General features: G+C 42.9%; 1 protein-coding gene across 1 annotated transcript; it reads right to left on the minus strand.

Moving 5' to 3' along the window:
• Nucleotides 1-252: 252 nt before the first annotated feature.
• On the minus strand, nucleotides 253-20,601 carry LOC121838203. The gene is made up of 5 exons (XM_042294297.1): nucleotides 20,422-20,601; nucleotides 14,181-14,341; nucleotides 14,027-14,115; nucleotides 4,261-4,350; nucleotides 253-440 (listed from the first exon to the last, which is right to left on the minus strand). Exons 1-5 carry the CDS (start codon nucleotides 20,599-20,601, stop codon nucleotides 253-255), a joined length of 708 nt encoding a protein of 235 aa, XP_042150231.1.
• Between the last annotated feature and the right edge of the window lie 257 nt (nucleotides 20,602-20,858).

Below are 20,858 nucleotides of genomic sequence, written 5' to 3' on the forward strand. Positions count from 1 at the left end.
ACCTCGAACGTGGAGACGCCAAACTATAAGTTGCGAGGAAAATCAGTGGCCGAAAGAATATTTGATAGCTTTTCGATACCGAAACATGCAGTTGTGGAAAAGATCGGTCAACGAATGTGGGTGTTTCTGAATGAAAGGCAATTTAGGAATCGTTTTATGTCACTAAAGATAATTTATTTACATAACTACAGAACCTGTACCGGTAAATTATTAACGCCACTAATACTTTTTGCGTCAGAAACAAATTTAATTTCAGTCACTCGATTGTGGCAACGCAGTTGCTGCTAGTTTTGGTTTCTGATGTGTTTTGCAATGTTCGTTATAAACTTTATAATCTTCGCCACCCTCTTTCACACATGCGTGCTTGTAGTATCTTATACATTCCTTAAGTTCAGCTTCATCCAGATATTTGCTGTGCACGTACAGCTCACAGGCTTGACCTAGAAAAAAAAATATAACATTATGTTGCAAAATATTTTATATTATGACTCTGTTACGAGCTGCTACAAGCTGGTAGCTGTTGATTTGGTGTAATTTATATGCTTCCTTATAAAGACTACATGCCTACTGCCAAACAATCTACTTGTAGCATCAGAAATGGACTAAACATATCCAGGGAAAATCGCGAGTGATATTAAATTTCAGCCGTAATGCATTTTATTATATTATTTCGGGAAACAGGAAATGAAAATGATGTTAATGCAATAAGTGCAAAGGTGAACAACAAGAATAACAAAATATTTCCCGGTGAAGGTGAACAAGGGGGACAAAGGACAAGCAGAAATCCCTAAACACAGCTAGACGACTGCTGCACTACTGAAAAAATCCGCCTGTTCCTGGCATCCAAGTAGGAACCTCTGCCTTTACAACGAAGGGCCCTATCAACTGAGCTAACCAGGAGTTGATGTCAGTAGAGCAAACCGGTTTTAACGGCCGCCACCCATCTAAAACCAACAAGGGTGAACGATCTGCATTCTAAGTTTATGGTATCAAGGCAATTAATGCAAAGATGCATCGAACCGGACAAGAACCAGGATAATAATTCCTGGAGAAAGCGAACAAGGGGCACAAAACCGTTCATTCACTTTGGTGTTAGACTTATCGCGGCTATTAAAACCCGTTTGCTCTACTGACGTCTAAATCTTGCTTAGCTCAATTGGTAGTGTGCTCTTCTGAAACTGGAGAGGCCCCGGGTTGATACTGAGACCAGGCCGATTTTTTTTTTAATCGCGCACGAGTCGCCTAAATATGTTCGCAGATTTCTGTTTGTCCTTCGCTCTCCTTCTCTAGTGATTATTATCGTTGAACTATACATCACGCAATACCGTTGCTAAAACTATTGAAGGATATTAAACATTGGTGCACCGTATGTATTACCACCCAGAGGCTGTTAGACGTTTATAAAGGACTATTGAGGAACGGGTGAGTAAGCACTTCTTTTTTAAATATGAGTATTAATGATTTATCTATGATGATTGATTGTGACTGTTGTTCCTTAAACAAACTGTATCTTTCGGTATTTTAGTAGCAATAATTGTCACTTTTCTACAATTGTTTGGTCATTATAAAATTCCACTCGTGCCTCGAGGTCTGTCGTATCTAACTATACTTATATATACCACAAAAAATAGAGAAATATGTATTTTTGTTATATACATATATACATACAAAAAATACAAAAAAAAATATATATTTCTGTATTTTTAGTGCTCGTTTAGTGATCGTGATATTTTTTTACAACGGAAGCTTTTACTTTCAGAAATATGCACGTCTGTACATCCGAGCCCCATTCCAAGGCAGTGCATTTTATCAGAAGAAGTCTAGTCAGCATGAAAACGTACGCAGTACAATGTACACAATCACTTAATTATAAGTAAAGCAACGTACACAATTTTTATTTTAACATGGCAAATATTTAAAGCAAGAAGAACATTGAAAATAAAGAAATTGTTCCCGAAGAGTAACACTCTCGTCCAAGGCGGTCCTCAGTACACGAGTATAAGAAACAAGTAGTGACTTTCAGTTAACTAAAACTCGATAACTATATTTTTCACTACTCATTTTAGATAAAATATTTTAATTTGAGCTCTCTAACCCGCTGTTAATATAAGCTAGGCGAGTTGTTAGATTTTAGATTTTAGAATTGTTCGCGTTACGTATCAGGTAGCAAATTACTGAAACTCGAAGAATATGTTTTTTTTCTAAAATTTAACAACTTATCTGGCCTATATCACCGACAAGCTGCACAAGTACGATTAAAATATGCCATGTAAAAATATAGGTAAAACGTGAATTATAATGTATGTTTTTAATTAATAGGTCACTAATTTGTTTATACTCTTGCGCTAACGACAGCATCCGCGTTTATGTTTATTTTTAAAGTTGAGGCATGTGGAACTTAATATGACATATATGAGAATTAAAACAGCGCAAGGGAACATGAACCAGATGAAAAAAGACGCCGACAAGTGCTGTGTTTGTCTTCTTTCACCTGGTCCGCCGTACTCTGCTCTGTTTTATTTTTCAACTATATTTAATGTGCATTGATTGCTTAATAATTTTTGTCTTAGAAGAAAAAACATATATATATTTATATGGAGCTTGCGACACGGAAGGTGGGTACGCCGATACATCGGCCGTGTTCCAAAATTTACTCGATCTTACTCCAGGGTAAGGGTTTTGTACCTTGGCGTTTCAGAACCTACCCACGTCCAGCGCTTTTCAACCTGTGATGTCACGTGACACGACCCGCCGGAGTAACTCGGATTCATTTGGGTAAGCTTTGGAACACAGTCATCCTGGCAGCTACACCACGGTGCCTAGAACGTGTTTCCGACGGCTGTGTTTAGCGTCCCATTCCTCCCATGCTTAGAAAGCGGTCCCGAAAAAGGCAAAAAATGACGTCACAAAAGCCGGAACGTTGTTCTGTCGTTTGTCGCGATCCTAATGTTTGGTCGTAGAAATTTCTGCAAAAACCACGGGCAAGCGTGAGTATCACTGTTGTGACGTAGTTCTAACTTCTAGCTTGTAAAGCTTTTGAGGATTGTCGAGCTGAGAGCGACCTGCAGCAGATACCGTGGTTCATATGGCGTGCGCCATACCAACCACCACAGCTGTGACACCGCCATGATTGCGACCAGCGATAGCCGGACAGTTATATGATATTATCAGGTGAAAGTCGAGGTTACACTTTTTGGGCCGCAGTAAACACAGCCGTCGGCGACGCGTTCCGAGCACCATAGCTAGACCAAGGGTAGAGTTTGCGTTACGTCGCGTAGAGAAGCGGTGCCCGTTCAGACCTCTTCTGATGTGTTCACGTTTTATCAGGACATCGGGGGTCCATCGATTTATCTAACCTAATCATTATCATAATCCCCTCTCCCTACAATCCTCACAACCCCCACCCTCCGGCCTCAGGTTCACCAGGCCATAGGCAGGCGAACCTTTCTCATCAATAAAGACACAATTTCAATTAATCAATCAATGTAGCGAAAACTTTCCCGCCAAATTTAGCGGGTCGATAGGGTCATGACGTCAAAACCGCGCGTGACATCAGGCGTTTGACGTCAGAGATGGCTGCGACGTTATTATCCTATCGACCAATCGCGATTTTCGGGTTCCAACGACGCCGACGCCGGAGTTTCTGTGACACAAGCTCCTTAACGGTATCGCGTTAAAAGAAAAGAATATTTTTAGTATACTTGTAGCATACGTACAGTATACTTTTTATAATAGCTCGCAATTAGCAGCTGGAAAAGTTCAAGCAAAATTGCTCCATGTGAGTCAGGCCGACATAAATCAGGAGAAAGAAAGCAGGCGAAATTTTAGGCATGTTAATTTTGGCGTGACGCTTTGAAATTGCTGAATTTCTCGAATCCCTAAGTTTTTATTTGCGCAATGCACGGCAACGGTTTGTTCTTGTAAAATAAAGCAAGGAAAAAGTAGATAACTATCTTCCATGTTTTATTTGGCCCGTTTTTTTTTTTTTTTTTTTTTTTTTTTGTACCTATTAAAGCATCGCCGGAAATCTGGGGTTAATATCGGTATTTGAGTTTCGTCACTTCGAGGCGGCCGAAATTCATGAGGAAAGAGGCGAGCTTTTTAACTAGATTTCTGATGAGTTCTACGGTTACTCGTTCGAAAACAACAATTTCTGTCACCCCGTACGTCTTTACTAGAACTCCGAGGAATGGTACAAAAGCGACATATTAGTTTTTAGAGTTGAAAATATGACATTATAAAGTTAATGCCGTAACTCACCCCTTGACGTCACCCTTAGTATATCGCACTTGGTGTAGTCTGAGTATATGAGCTTGTATAATGCGAAATCCTTTAAAACCGCTCCGGTCGCTGAAAATGTCAAGAGAGTTTTATGTTTCATTTCCTACGGCGAAGTTAAGAGCTTGTAGTTATATTGTCAACTACGAATACATGAAGAGTTAAAACATAAATGACGGGGACGGAAACCTAAGTTCTGTCATTTAGCAACAACATTCTCGTTGCTAAATGAAATAAGTTATGTTTAAGTTCCCGTCTACTATGTTTCATCCTTGCATGTATTTGTATCTATTCACTAACACGCTCGTTTTCAATTACTCTTGCCAACTACTGGTGCAGGTTATCCCCAACTTAGTATCCCCGGTGTGCAATATATCCGCAGCGAACAGGGTATTGGTCATGGTGACACCCTTCGAAACAAATTGTTTTAATTAAAAACAGACACTCTGTATAGTCTTGTTGTACAATTAGTTCTCACAGGAGGGAAGAGAGTATGTAGCTACGCTATTTTATTTAACCTGCAGCGCTCAGAGGGAATTTGTGCAAAAAACTGGTTAAGGTACAAATATAAAAATGGCCATAAATATGCACATCAATATCTTAATTTACAGCAATATAAAAAAAAACGAGGATTACATACACCAAATATGGGACGCGACCCATATCTTCCATGTTCAATGAAATATAATGCATGGAATGCAGTATTCAAAGTAGATAGTTTACATTTGTTTAGGAGATATTTATTTTTCTCTATGATTTTGTAGTTATTGTGTACAACAGGGGGTAGAGGCCTCAGTCAGGCGGAAATGCCTTTGTCTCTAGCTCTCCACCGGGCTTGACCCGTAAAAATTCAATTTTACAAAAATAATAATAATAATGATAATAATAATAATAATAATAATAATAATAAGTTATATTAAGCATTTATTTCGGGGAGTACTACAGAAACTGCAGTAATATGCCGAATATAGCCCACCTAAAATTAAAGGCAAATTGGGTGAAAATAAAGAGTGGGCTAACTGTAAGTGTGCGATAAAAAAAAAGAAGGTTGAAGAAGTGCTGTTTTCGGATCTTGTGTCCGGCAAAGGCTCGTGATCGCAGGGAGGGGCGATGAACCAAAGACTACTGTCCTCAGTAAGAAATGTTCGCTTATCGCCCGCCGCGGCTAGTAACACCATTTCTGCTGAGTAGACCATTGGTCAGAGACCCGCACTTACTAAAAGTAACCTATCGTTTGGTGTTTCTTCACATCAAATCATGCTAGAGATAAGGGGGTGCTATCCGTCACGGGTGCGGAATTCTCAGGATATTACGGTATGTTAGATCAATTTACTCGCCAAATTAATATAACTAGAAAGTTGTATTGCTTCCTAGGTTACGTTACTTCAAGCTCTCCAAATTTAGCTGAGAAAGGGACCTGGTGCATAGGTCTGGTGACGTCTATGTCACGAGCGGTCATTTTTGTCGCTCAATGTATTGGGAAAATTGAGTTGGTGTATAGCTCATTCACGAGACGTCAATTTCACCACTAAATTTAGCGGGAAAATCGAGTTGGTGTGTACCTCGCTCACGAGACGTCGATTTCACCACTAAATTTAGCGGGGAAATTGAGTTTGTGAGTAGGTTTCCCGACGTCACTTTACCCTGTAAATTCAGCGCATAATCAGTGAGTTTTAGAATTTTGTAGATGCGCTGCCCCGCAGACGTAATGCGTCCGCTGCAAGTGCCTCCGCTGCCGAAAAGTAGTGCGTCGTCTGCTCCACGACATGCAGACATCGGCAAGGTCGGCTTAAGTCCATATTTAAGAGAGCAAGGATCACTGCATTTCGGACGGGACGTCGTCGGGACGCGACAAAGGTGCCTGTGTTATTTCGTATAAGGCTAAGTGCTGTAAATTTTCCTACCCTGTGTTGTCGGAGGTGACGTCAAAACACCTTCATGTGTGACAATGGTAGGACAAGGCAATTGCTTCTTACCTGATTTAGCGGAGCGCGTCCGTAAAAGGCAACCATGTAATGCTTGCACTGCAGCATTCGATCATGCACGAGGCACGTTCATTTACACGCGCGTGTCTGCATCTCTCTATGCGAAATAACAGAATGCGTAAAAAAAAAAAAAAAAACGCAGAAGGCAGAACGCATTTTCCGTGCCCATCAGGACGATACAAAATGTTTTTCATATAGCATTTTTGTTGTTATTTTATTTCAAGAATTTATATCCACCATTAAATTATGCCAGCTTATAGATCTACACTTGCGAAAAAATTTCTGGAGCCGAAGGGGGTTCGGCCTCAGCGGTCACCTGAAGGTGTTTATTTCCATTTCTGCCACCTGCGCCGGTTTTCTCGTTTGATCTCCGAGCTTCGAGTCTGCGCCGAGAAGCCACAATCTTTCCTCTCTGCTGCTCTCGGCCGCACTCGGAAAGCACTCGGAGTAGCTCGGACTACGTCCGGTACGAGCAGGATTAACGTTGTTGACACTGGATCCTGCAACGCCCCGCTCGTTTCGCCACATGAGAAGAGCCGCGAGAAAAGTGTCAAGTTCTACAGCAAAGAAGACGATACTACTGCTATTCGTTGTTTCCTTCTTGGTGTGTAGCAGGACATAGAGCGCAAGCCACAGAAGCTGCGGTGCACCGTCGTCGGCGGCGCTTCGCCCCGCACCCAAAATGAACGTACGACCCTTTGTTCGAAGTGGATACTTCCTGCATAAAGAGACAACCTCATTTAGGGATCCGCTGGTGTCCCTTCGTTCCTTCGTCGTTCCAGTGTTATTTCTTGTGTAGTAGAGGGCTGTGGCGTTTGAAGAATGGATTTTATCCCAGTCGGTCGTGGTTTGGATGGCGTCGGACTACAGCTTCCTGGACGCAGTCGCTCGACACAAAGTGATGCTGTTCTATTGTATGTAAAACTCTAATAAACGTCGCACGGATTATCCTTTGTCGTAGGATACGTACGCTTTTTTTATTTCAGTAGACGTTTCTCGATGAAACGATACGGATCGAAACTTAAGCATGGTGTATCACGCTAAAAACTTCAAAGATAGCGACCATTCATTCAGTGCGCCCTACGTTCTGAGTGGAGATGCAGCGCACACCAAAGAAACAGCTGTGCCGTTGGTGGTGGTGATTCGTCCATACCACGAAAAGACTGAGCGTGCACGCCGTCCTCGTTCTGGCGGGTGAATGTTTATCTGTGAATGTTAATCCAGCCGGGAGCGACACCATACAAACAAACAGAAAGGACCGGAAGAACGTAGGTACCACGCGAGGCAACTTCCGGCAAACGCTGATTTGCTCGTTTCAGGCGAAACGCATCGCTTGACGGAAAAAATGGGTTCCGGACCGATTCAGATTATCTGCCGGCGAAGGGCGGATTTCGCTACTGGGCTTCAAAATCCGCACGACGCCGGCGCGGATCCGCCCGTGATTTCGCAAGTCTATACGCACCGTTTGCGTACGCGAGCAACGCGAAAAAGTGAAATGACGCTCAACCAGAACGAAACCAAGCATTAAATTTTGCTTTGAAGGTGTCATATCAGTAGGTATCATTCATTTATTAAAGTAAGCAGGGAGGCAGACGGAGTCTGGTGGGGCAGCGTGCTCAGCGGTCGCGTCTCACGAGTATTTCACTCCGCGTCTCGCATCGTAGTGGTGGCCACAGCAAAATCACGCCACCGCAAAATTAATGCATTAGAAACTTCTACACCACCACGATTTTTCGACAAAGCTTGTCCCAAGGGCAAAACGAACGTAGAGAAGCCGTCGGCCCAGATGAAGCGAGCGCCAGTCTCGATTAGCGAGGCATACGCGATTGTCCTTGCCATAAAGATAGGGCTTCGATGTCAGCTACACGACTGTTTATTCTTTGCACCGTAACACAAAAATTACCTCAAAGAGGAAGGCTGCTTGGGGGCCGGACGGAGCGAACGAGCATCATGTTGGCTCCTACATCGATACCTATTTTTTTGTAAAAAACCTCGACGAAGCCACAAACGGACCATACCAGCGATCTCCGCTTGTTAAGTGGACCCCGTGGACACCCACATTTTAACCGTAAGTCCAGAATTCACCATTTTTTTGGCGGTTTGAAATCCCGAAGTGGAGAACGCCCCGCTAGGCCTAACGCGCTAAACCAGGCGTGGTGGGGCCCCCGGCCTGGCGAGAACCGTCCCGGCGCAAGGCCAATGCGAAGCGTCTGAAATGGCAGCTGCAATAAAACTACAAGACGACGGAGGGAGCGCAGCCACGGCGTCCAGTCAAGAACACGGGAAAGGATGGCTAAAAGTGGTTCGAGACCGGGCCAAGCTTCGCTACCGCGAAAGGAAGTAGACGCAACGGCCATGCACGCACCGAGGAAACCCAAGACGACACCACGCTACCGCACTGCGAAACGTGCCGTAAGGCAAGAACCGCTACCAAAGAACGACTACAAGATCATCATGAAACCAAGAGAAGGCTTGTACTTCGTGAGATGAAGCAACATTGACATCACCCGCAGCCTGAGTGAAGCCAGTGGGCTCCCCATCGAGGCTATGCGCGGCTGAGTGATCTTCAGGGGGAAACATGATCAGAACACAATCATGAAAAGCATCACAGGCATCGAACTCGCCACGCCACGGTGTGACATCGACCAAATACGTCTGGGGAAATACGACTATGCAGTCCACGCGTATTCGGTGGCACCCCTGAACTCTCCCAAAACGGTAGTTCATGACCTGGAACCTGAAGTCACCCAGGAAATCCTCCTAACGGAACTCTGGAGCAGAACCCACGAAATCATATACGCCAAACCCATGAGAGAAGCCGACAAAGCTATGATCACCTTCAAGGAAACCACGATCAAACTTGCAGTGTACCTATACGAAGATGAATACTGCTGCAAACCCTACCGACCGGCCAAACGAGTGTGCCGCATCTGTCTCAAACAGGGACATCTAGCGGACGTGTGCCCGACGCCGGACATACATATCTGCGTCACCTGCGGACACCCAGAACTCACAGAGGCACATCAATGCACAGCCAAGTACGGTATCTACCAAGGTGAACATGTAACGGGCAGCACGGAGTGTACCGAGCGATGGCAACCGACCATCGATACCAATATACGGAGACCCACCGCGTCGAGGATCCAGCATCAACGAACCCAACGTCAACCAATCCCACAACACCAGCCCGGCAAGCAAAACGCAAAAACCAGCGCCAGCACTAACAGACAATGAGTCATCAAGGGCAGAAGAGTCAAGCACAAACTCCAACGGTACCATCCCCCAAAGCGGAACCTCCAACTAAGTCCTGGGCTGACGCTGTCATACCAGGACCTAAATCGGAGCACACCGCGTCTAACGCCACACCTAGCCGACCCACAACGGGATAGCATATCAGAGAGCCATCTACGGGGCGACACACCAGGGAGTCAACCACGAGGACCAGATGCCCTGAGAGCGACGACCCCTTTTCGTCAACGAGTAAACGACCGCGCATTGAAGCACGTGGGGACACGGAGCCAGAGCTGATGGAAAAATCGACTCTGGGGCCCGCAGAGAAAGCAGTCGCCCAGCAGACGGGGGACCAGTGCCGTCTGACCGAGCAGGTGTGCTGGGCAGCACGGTCTCTACCCCCCTCTACCACCCCCACCCCCCTCGACTGAATACACACACGAACCCACGACGCTCACAGGCAAAACAGAGAAAACTGCAACCCTTAGAATCGCGAAACTCCAAGCGGATTTTTCCGGACTAGAGCAAAGCTTCGAGGCTAGAGTAAGCGAATTCGAGGAAAGATTCAACAAAATCTTGGAGCAGAACAATATTTTCGCGGAGATTATCAATAGCCTGACAAGCTCGGCAATCGCCCCGCTACAGCAGCAGCAAAACCAACAGATGCAGCTACAGATGCAGCAGCAGAACCAACAGCAACAACTGCTTCACCTCAGAATAGAGGAAATCTAAGAGATCCTCCAGAAACACGTCGACCTTGAAACCGCCAGGCAACACCAGCAACAACAACATGGCGGGACCAGCCTAAACAATACAATTCAAGAAGGATAATCTGGCAATGTAACTGTAGATCATTAAAAAAGAAACAAGGGCTACTTAGACAATATATACAGCACTCCCAAAAACCACCGGACGTAATCGCGTTGCAAGAAACGAGAACCACTCCCGCTCTCAGAGGGTAGAACACTTACACAACCCCAGGAAGATCGCAGATATGCATCCTAGTAAGTAAATCTCTCACAGTTCTCCACCACGGCCCCATGGACACAGGAATTACCGTGATACTCATAGAATACCTACCGCTACGTTGGGGCGCACTCAGCACCTTCGTATTAAACATCTACAGCTCGAACGCCGACCGCTACTCCAGATTCGACGTTCTCTTCAACTGGGCCCCCTCAAAACGGCGAAATTCCGGCTCATCATAGTCGGAAGCGTTAATGCACCTCACCCGGCATGGGACTATCAAAAGTCACAACCGAAAGGAGCTAAACTACAAGATACTATAAATAAAAACAGGCTTACGATCTTGACAGACCCCAGTCAACCCACGCGGATAGGCAACAGCATATCACGGGACACGTACCCTGACCTCACGCTCACCTCCTGAATGCCATTATCCAATGGGAAAACCTAGAAGAAACACTAGGTAGCGACCACTGCATTATTTCTAACACAATACCCAGCGGAAAACAGAAAAACTCTACAAACGATAGCGCTTACGGATTGGACGGTGTTTAGAACTGCTCGAGAAAACCACGAACAGGCAACAATACGCAACTTGGATCAATGGGTGCGTACGCTACAACACGACATCGACAAACACACCCCCAAGCGGATCACTCTCACGGACCAAACACCTCTGGTCGACACCCATCTACCACACATGTGGGACGCCAGGCGCGGTCTCATCAAACGGTGGCGCCGACAGAAGCTCAACCGGCAACTACAACTTCGGATATTCAAACTCATCGCTGAAGCGGCAGAATATGCGAAGGAGCTCATTCGTAGCAACTGGGGACAAATGTGCAATATGATGCAAGGCACGCTGAGCACAGCAAAAACATGGAGCCTCTTGAAACACCTACCCGACCCCATTAAAAGCAAAGCAGCCTCCCAACATACCGCGCGGAAAATGATACACCAGTACAATGGAACCGATGCCCAACTATACTCGAAGAACTCAAGCGCACAAACATACCGGGAACGAACCGTCCAGCGTTCACAACTGGATACACAGGCACCGACAATCCCGAGCTGGACCGAGAGATAACACCACAAGAAACCGCCAAAGCCATCCAAGAACTCACCAAATTTACGACATTACGGAGGAGTAAGGTCCAGAATAGCCTACTCAGAAACCTAGACGAACCCTTAACAATAGCCCTGACCGACTATATCAACTACCACTAGGAACGAGGGACTAACCCAAGGAGTGGAAGCACGCGGAGATAATTTTTACAAATCCCCAAACCGGCAAGCCTCTCAGCCTCTTCACATTACGACCGATAACACTGACATCGTGTTTGGGTAAGCTATATGAACACATCGTGCTAAATCGCCTGCAGCCGCACCTGGAGACCACAGGGGCTTATTTATCCCCACACAATGTTCGGGTTTAGAACACACCTTTCAACACAAGACTTCTTACTCCAACTGTTAAAGAGATTATCTGCACACACACCGATCAACTGAGCGGAAAACAAAATTAGAGTAATAACCTAGGTCTCGTGACGTCAGTCGTGCGCTTATAACATTCAAATTTAATTAAACGTATTTTAAAGTGTGAAATGTTTTTTAATGGTACCCCCAATCCGAAAATGTAGTACTTCCGTCCGTCCGACCGCCCGTACGTGCGTTTCAAGCTAAATTTAGCGGAGAAACTGAATTGGTGTATAGGAATAAAGTGGCGAAGACGGCGAGTTGGCTTATAACTTACAAAAATTAAAAGCGCTAAGTGTAGACAAGGACACAACAGGTAGACGAACCGGACGAGCGCTTACTGGTGTATAGGCCACGTGATGTCAGGTAACGTGACCTCAATTGACATCAAGTGACCTATACACAAATTTTGTTGCCTCGCTAAATTTGGCGGGGAGATTTACATCACATGATCTATAATTCGATAAATATTGACACCCCTTGACTTTATATTATACTAGATTGTACTCTAAACAAACTAAAACGATCGCTCCTTAAATACCACATTTCGTGCATTTAATACTTTGGAAGTAAAGGTCGCTGACAATTTTTTTCAATCAACGGTTATTGAGGAGAAATGCCTAATTAGTCATGTACGAAAATGAAATGATTTTTACTGTTTTCTCTTCACTGAACCACATCTTTTTTCCTCCCAGCAATAGAATAATACAAAACTATGCCGAGAAGGCTTAGCTATGAATGTCCGGGGTAAAATGGTTAAATGGACATCATTTGGGGGCTTAAAAAAATATTAAGATAACATATTCCTATCTTTGTTCTACTATATGTACCTTGTTTTTGTCGAAATTTGTATTTGTAACAAATTAAGTAACCTGGACGTCGATTTATTTCACCTCATTTCAAATGTGAAAGCCGTACTCCGGAAAATTGTATAGCCACTCCGACAAGCTATATATTTTTGAAACCCCGGCCTTTACCTTTTTTTTGGGACCCTAATTAGTGTCGCGAAATTAAGAATAGTTACTGCCGAATTGATCAACGAAAATAATTCCAAGAACAATATTCAAATATACCTGCGCGTTTCAGTGCCGTGACATCACCGGTAGTCACTTGCAGGTCCAGCAGGCAGTCTAAACAAATGGCTATACCAAGCGTCTGTTTCGAGCTGCTGCGTTCATGCTGGAGCCAGCTTCCAAAACATTCGTTTGACACCATAAAACTGCTTGTAATTATTGGGAACAAATTGTACAATTCCAAAAGTGAGCCCGTGCCGGCCGCAAGCGTAAATTTTTCATCGTCGTCAGTAGAGACTTTCAGTTTAAAGAAACACGGTAAGGAACAATATCGTAAATTGAATAACCTCACAAAAAATAATATTTTGGCCTAATGTTTGGGTACTAGTCCAACGATGTCTGTTAGTGTCTTTAGTAAATATTCAAGCAAATAAGTGACCATTAAAAAAAAAAACAGCGTTAAAGTGCCTCTATAAAAACAAGTATAGGAACGGGTCATCCTCAACCAGTTCGTGCTTCCGTTTAGTGGGTTAAACATTTTTCTACTTGTGTAGGTGTACCCCTGTGATGCCTTCTACCTTATTGGGTGCTTGGGACCTCAATATAAATGAACTGAAGTTTCAGTTTGAAGGAACTCTAGTCGTATTTATGAATATTCAGTCCACCCTTCCGTCCTTCAGACCAGTAACTTCAGCGCGGCATATCAGATTTAGTAAGTATAGGTGTTTCAATTATATAATTATATGTCTTTTAGACCATCAAAACCGATAATATTCATTTTTATTTTTCGAATGACTCGCATAAGTAATATTTTAGGGTTGCTAAAATCATTCCATGATTTGGTACACCTAAAGAAATTATACAAAAACAAAGCTTAGCCATGGTAAAAGAGGCCGCAAACAGTGCTATGGCGTGTTCGTCTCCTTTTCTTTGCCTGTCTCCTTCGCGACATTCTTTTTTTTTTTCATTACGTCTTCCAACTAGCTTGATAAACACTAGTCGAGGAAACTACTTTTCACGAGGTCTGATTACTCCCTTTCTCTAATAAAACATATTTAAGTAAGATTTAAAACTTACCATTCCTCAACGTTACACGCATAGCATTGTCCTCCTGTCTCTGGTATTCGGGTGTTCTTTCCGTTTTCACAAACAACGGAACTTCAACTCTGGAATGTGCAATGGTATTGACAAAGCCGATTTGTAACATTTTATCAACTTGCCACATACTTACGTTTTATTATCTGCTGTTGTCCATCCCTGCCTGAACACATAGTTACCGGTACCGTTCAGCTTCGTAACATTAGCATAGACGCACGCAAATTCCGGTTCCCCAGGGTTTGGTCGGTATGTGCGATGGTACATCCATGAAAATGGATCGACATTCTGAAGAGCCTGCAATACAATTATGTTTCAAAGCAACATGTTTTATACCTCAGTATAATTAATTCAAAATTTATTTTTATCGAAAAAAAGTCTATATATTTCTTCGTAGGAAGCGAAGCGAAGCACCGGAGTTTGCCTCAAACACCTGCGTTCCCAGTTGCTGTTCTAGAAAGCGGACGCAATTCTTCGTGTTTCCATGCAGGATCACATAAGTAACTGAGTAAATTGAAAGTATGCATTGTGATAAAATCAATGGTTTTAAAACTTGGTTGCATGATCACCAGTGCACCTGGCGTTTACTTGAAAGCCAACGTTGTTCTGTTACGCACACGTGAGCCTTATCATCTTTAGAATTTCATTTGAGGATGTTTAACGGTTAAGAGTTGAGCTTGTTGGTACATACTTGTAGTTATATCAGCTTGAACTTTAGAAATATCTAGAACACAAAGACAGAAAGGACAGGATATGACACACAGCTGACTACCAACGATTTTTTAGTTTAAACTTCTTCTTTGCGCTTTTGCTCCTTCCTTTTGAGTCCCAAGTGGAGCACATTAACCTATTATACAAATTACCCTATTCCACTAATAAAGATCACTCCCGATATTTACACTTATACAAAAAATATGTACAAATCATTTGCACAGTATTCCCCGCAAATTATTGTTTTTGAACTAACCCGCCACAAGCTCGTGCTGTTGTTGTTTGGGGCGTGACATTCTTTAGGTACTGTCTTTCTTTTTTGTGGACGGTGATTGATGGCGTGCTGACACAGTCCTCCGCGTGCTCCTCGATGGCGAGCGCCTCGAGCATTTCGCGTGCATGAGGATTGTTGTTTCTTCCAAGAATGGTGGTGCTGTTCAAAGCTACACTGCACTGGCATGTCCTCCAATGAGCTGCCAGATGTCCTGCCGCTGTTCCCTTTAGAGACGCTGCATGCTCACGGGCTCTGTCGTTGATACATCGGCCTGTTTGGCCGATGTAGCATTTCCCGCAAGACAGGGGAATGTGGTAAACCACTCCTGTTGAGCATGGGAGATATTGCGTTCTGTGGGCCGTGTTGCAGAATTTTTTCTTTCTTTTTCGGTTCACTTCACTGCACATATAGTATGCTTTGTTGGGCGCGGAGCATACTACTTGTACGTCATTTCTTGCTGCAATCTTTTTCAATTTGTGGGTGATCCCATGGATGTACGGTAGCACCACGATCTTCCTTCGAGTTTTGTCTGCGTCTTCGTTTTCCTGACTTTTATGCTTCAATTTTTTGCAGATGTTTTCACAGACTGGCACCATTAGACTAGTTGGATATCCCGATTCTCGTAGGCGGCACATCTGTTTTTCAAAACTTTGCCCTATTTGGTGCTCACACGATTTGTGTAGGGCAGAGATTAGAGCCGTGCTCGCGACACTCCTCTTTATGGTTCTTGAATGTCCGGATGTGAACGGCAGAAATCCTTTCGCTGACCGGGGTTCGTACCTCCAGCACACGTGTCCTTGATTGAAAGTCAGATTGAGATCTAGAAATTTTATATTTTTGTCGACAGGTGCTTCATAGGTGAAAACCAAGTCGGGGCAACTTTCTTTGAAGCATCTAAGAACTGTGTCTCTGGTTCCGTTTGTCTGGTCGTCGACTTCCGTGGCACTTAGTATTAAGAAATCGTCTACGTAACGGAAAATCGCCTGGACGCTTGTATGTTTCAAGTTGTCTTCGATGATCTTGCTGCATGCCGCCAGGTACATATCACATAGCTGTGGCGCCACTCGAGATCCAATGCATACTCCGCTTTTTTGCACCATTGGTTGGTCTTGATATACCACCACAGTCGCGTTTAGATATGCACATAATAGTTCTAAAAAGGTGTCTACATTTATTCCTGCGGCGTTCTGAAAAGCTGTGGTGCCTTGCTTCTCAATTGTAGAGCGGAGAATCGCCATAAGGTTTGTGTGCGGAATCGAATAATACATGTCTTGAATATCTATTGAAAATCCAGATGTGACACCAGTTCCTTTTTCTTGAAGGTATGCAATTAATTGTTCCGAATTCTTGATTTTGTATGGATCATCCGATTGTATCATGGCTAGGCGAAGGGATAGGAACGTCGAGAGATGGATTTGCCAGGTGTCTTTTTCCGACACAATGGCCCTAAACGGTGTGCCCTCTTTGTGGGTTTTCGCTGAGAAAAAAAAACTTCCAGCTGTCCTTTCTTCGTTTGTCTTATTTTTGTGCATAAACTGTTCATGTTGTTGTTATCAAGGAGCTTCAGAACCGCTTGTTTTGCTTTTTTGTGTGTTTTTGCGTCCACATCAATGAAGTTCTTTGCCATGGCGGCAGAGGCTTTCTCTTTGTATGTGGCTGAATCTAGGACGACGAATCCGCCTTCCTTGTCGGAAACGCATAAATTAAGATCTTTGCTAATTAGTTCTTGTATTGTGGGACGAAAGCTCATACCTGGTGTTACTGAGCTTCTTAGGCTCGCGATGCATTCGATTCCCTCGTTGATTATCTGTGCCGCGTTTTCAACATCAGCCTTGGATGCGATATTTCTGACAAGGGCCATCTTGTCGATGGGTTGCAGCCGAGGTGGCAAAGCAAACTTTGGTCCTTGTTCAAGTACTTTTCTTGTCTTAACTGAGATGGTGACGTCTCCAATGACCTGCAGGGCTCGCCGTTCTGGGTGTTCTTTGGCTTTCCTTGCCAGGTGCTGTTTCAAATATGGAAGGTAATATCTGGTCCACATGGTTTCTGTTGTGTATCTTGCCAATGTCAGGTAATTCATAAAAACGTTATAGTGAGGACATTTGGCTCGTAGAAAATCTGTGAGGAGTCGTTGTTGCCTCCATGTCTCGGACCTGAGAATCTTGCTCACTCTCATAGCGTGCCCTTGTGACGGTGTTATAAGTCCGAAAATTTGCCTGACATCTTCCAGATGTCGATCCAGCTGTGTGTCATATCCTGTCCTTTCTGTCTTTGTGTTCTAGATATTTCTAAAGTTCAAGCTGATATAACTACAAATATGAGGATGTTTGTTTTGTGAAATAGAATAATTTTCTGTAACTGACAATGGGAAGTGAGAAACAATATCTATGTACTGCCCCTGGCTGTAGAGAGCTGTTGTTAAAGAAGTACGAAAAACTTTTACGTTATGCCATTGAACCGATACCTGCATATTTTTACGCACCTCACTCAGACTTGTACGGTACCAGCTACGAGCAATCAAATTACTTGTAATCAATTTTTTTAGTAATTTTGTAATCGTCTGAATATATTTATTAAAAGAAGTAATCGCAAGAGTAATCTGATTACCTCTGGAAGTATTAAAATTACTTGTAACCGTTACTATTTTTCCGTTCCCTTTTTAATGGCGCCTTTTGTTCCTACAAATTTTCTACCAAGGATTTTTCGAACTAAGTCTCCGACACAAGGATGGTTTGCCAAACTTGGTGGATTAGGAAGATAAGTAGCTTTTACTCCGATGATCATAATTGAACAATAGGCAGCACAAAATACCCCCTTTCAAATCGGCCGAAAAATCTCTCGTTTGACAATTGAAAGTAATCGGAAAGTAACGGTTCCTTCTCCAAGTAGCGGCCAATCACTTTTCCACCTAAATAATTAAGTAATTAATTGAATATTTTTTCCAATGTAATTGTAATTGTAATCGATTACTTTTTTCAAGTAACGTGCACAACACTGACCATACTATATATTGTATTGTTTTCCCAGTAACTGGAAAAAAAATCGACACTGACGAGATATAATAGAGCTTTAAAGCATCCACAATCAGATTGGTACGGAGACAAACACATTCCACACAATTATTTCCTGTCACCCTAGAGTTGGCTACGCTCAGGTTCGAACACGAACCGGTTACGAATCACGGAATATATTGCTTTGACATATATCAGGTTTCTTCTTGCTCACTCGAGATTCGACATGGCGGTCCGTAGAATTTTTACACAATCTGGCCTACGGTGACGCCGTGACGCCAAGGAAACTCGTCGGCCAGAGATGGCACGCAGTCTAGAAGTTTTTGCGCGACACAAGGGACAATCACAAAAAGGTAAACACAGACAAGCGCAAAAAAAAAAAAAAAAAAAAAATTCTTCTAGACCGCATTATGAACCAAGTAGGCCAACAACAAATTTTAAGAGATGGCACGGTTTGCGGTTCGATTCCTTCTTCCCCACTTAGTAACTTTAACAGATCAAGAATAATAACGCTTAAACATTAGTAAGTGAACCTTATATTGAATTATATCCTCCATATGCTTCGTATGCTTATGGATTGCCTTCTACGTGTTGTGTATGCTTTATGTTGCCTTAGCCCGTGTGTAACTGTTCTTCATTACACTCCAGGTTAGAACTAGTGAGGTGAATGCCAGGTGTGGAACACATTCTGTGTTAACAGAGTTTGTGTCAGAATGGTAAGGTGATATCGTTGCTTGTGGACTCCAAATTGCCGCAAAAGGGCATCATAGGCGCCGCAAGTGTAACCGACTTTTTTGGTCGGCATCCAAGTAAATAACTTTTTAATAAAATGCTTGAATATTGTAATGTCCTGGTTTCCGCCTAGGCTTTGACTGAAAGTTAGGCAAGATTCCGAAAACATTGTTGTTCTGCCGATACCCAATCATTAACTAGACTTTGAATATTACGACAAGACGTATGTGGCCTTCGTGAATGAATAGAGCAACCCTTGTTGGTTTGTTGTGGTTTGAGAAATAAGAGTGATCGTGCAAGCGAGGTGGTGAACGATCATGCTGAAAAACTTCGGAGGCGAGGGGCCACAAAAACGGGAACTACCACAACATTGACTCTAAACGCAGCTGTGTTTTGAAACACTGTTGTGTTTGTCTCCCTTTTTTATGTCCTCTCGTCTCCGGCAGTTTTTTAGTTCGTCCCGAAAGATAATATCGTATTATTATAAATTATTCTCGCTCTATAAAAAAGGCGTGTAGGCACATAACGTTCATTTTCAAAAAAATTGGGCGCTAGAAAACCAGAACAAGAAACATTTTGAATTCAAATTACGCTCAAGCAAAGAAATTAATATTCAAACTTTAGTTAGAAGTCAGAACCAATTTCCTTGTTTATTATGGGGAGGATTTTGACAGAAGCAAAACTTTGAATTCGTACAGTCATTAATTACAATGTTCCCATCGCAATGAATCGAGGAAAAACCTCGAACAATTCAGGTAAATTAAACTGAGCCTTGAAAATGAGCGTTTTATGCTGTCGAATTATCTTTGGAATCTGGTCTCATAGTCAAACGTCTTCAGATAGAAAATACGTATTAAATATTTAGGCCTTATACATTTCGGTTTAAAGTGAGAAACGAAGATAAACCTTCACCAGCGTCAGAAATACAAGATCGGTTCCAACAAAAAAAGACAGATTTCTTAACATTTTTGTTTTAAGCAACGGCTATGTTCGGCGACACCCCTTTTCCTCAGCCCGTTCATTGGGCGACTAATTTTAATGATGATAAAACACTCTGCCAGTCCCGAGTCAGTGGAGTCACCAATCATGGAGGGTGGTGTCATGCCGGTTAGGTGAGTCAGTCGGTCGCCATCCACTGATGGTCACAATGCCTCTGTTCTACTCAGGTCAGAGTAGGACGAGAGTGTTCTAATAAACACTAGCAAATGTCGCGCTTGAATCTTGCCAGAAAAGCGAAATTCTAACTAAATCATTTGCCTGAAAGTGCTTCAGTTTATAAAGTCGCAGAAAGCAGAGGGTTGCAGGAAAAAAATAAACGCACAACTCCGGGTGATTACGTTATAGAATAATCGGATAGTGGTCATTCTTCGGATTTGTTGTTCGTTGCTTTTCAGGCACTTACGCATTATGATAAGCGTGATATAAAGTTTAAAAAGAATACATTTTTTAACTTTCCTTTTTTTAGATTTGTTTGTACCAATTGTCCATTGTTATTAAACAAGTCACCGTTCTTATAGTTCGCACCAAACAAATTAACAAAATACACCAACTATTTCGACTAACTAAGGAAATAAAATATCTGCAATAGTTTTTTTTTTTTTTTAAATTACATTGAAGAGTTTGCATTATAAGGGAATATATAAACATACCCTGTTAATGTCTTGGTGCTTTTCACAATCTGGACGATCATCAATTTCAGTTCCGTTGTTTGTCATTACCTGTCTTGCAAGCGAGAAATATATTGAAAGTAAGAAGGTGACTGCTTTCATATTGCTTAGCTCTGCGAAAATGAAATCTCTACTAGCAATGAATGGGTGGGCATCATACATTATAAGGCGCAAAAGATTTCGCGGTGACCTTTAAATAACACTTTAGGTTCTCCGCGTCGCCCTCCACGTTAAAACTTCATCCGAAATGCCTACAATAAAATGTCAGCACTGCTCACACATGTTGAACTTTGATATATCGATCTATGATCTCGCAATTGGCACTAAACAAACTTTGCTCCGAAACAAAACAGATACCCGAAAAACAGTGGTTTTTTACATCGCGTTTATTTGCCGTATTAGTATTTATTTACAGGTCT

Source organism: Ixodes scapularis, unplaced genomic scaffold, assembly GCF_016920785.2.
Source record: "Ixodes scapularis isolate PalLabHiFi unplaced genomic scaffold, ASM1692078v2 PGA_scaffold5__190_contigs__length_132052651, whole genome shotgun sequence".
NCBI classification, from domain to species: domain Eukaryota; kingdom Metazoa; phylum Arthropoda; class Arachnida; order Ixodida; family Ixodidae; genus Ixodes; species Ixodes scapularis.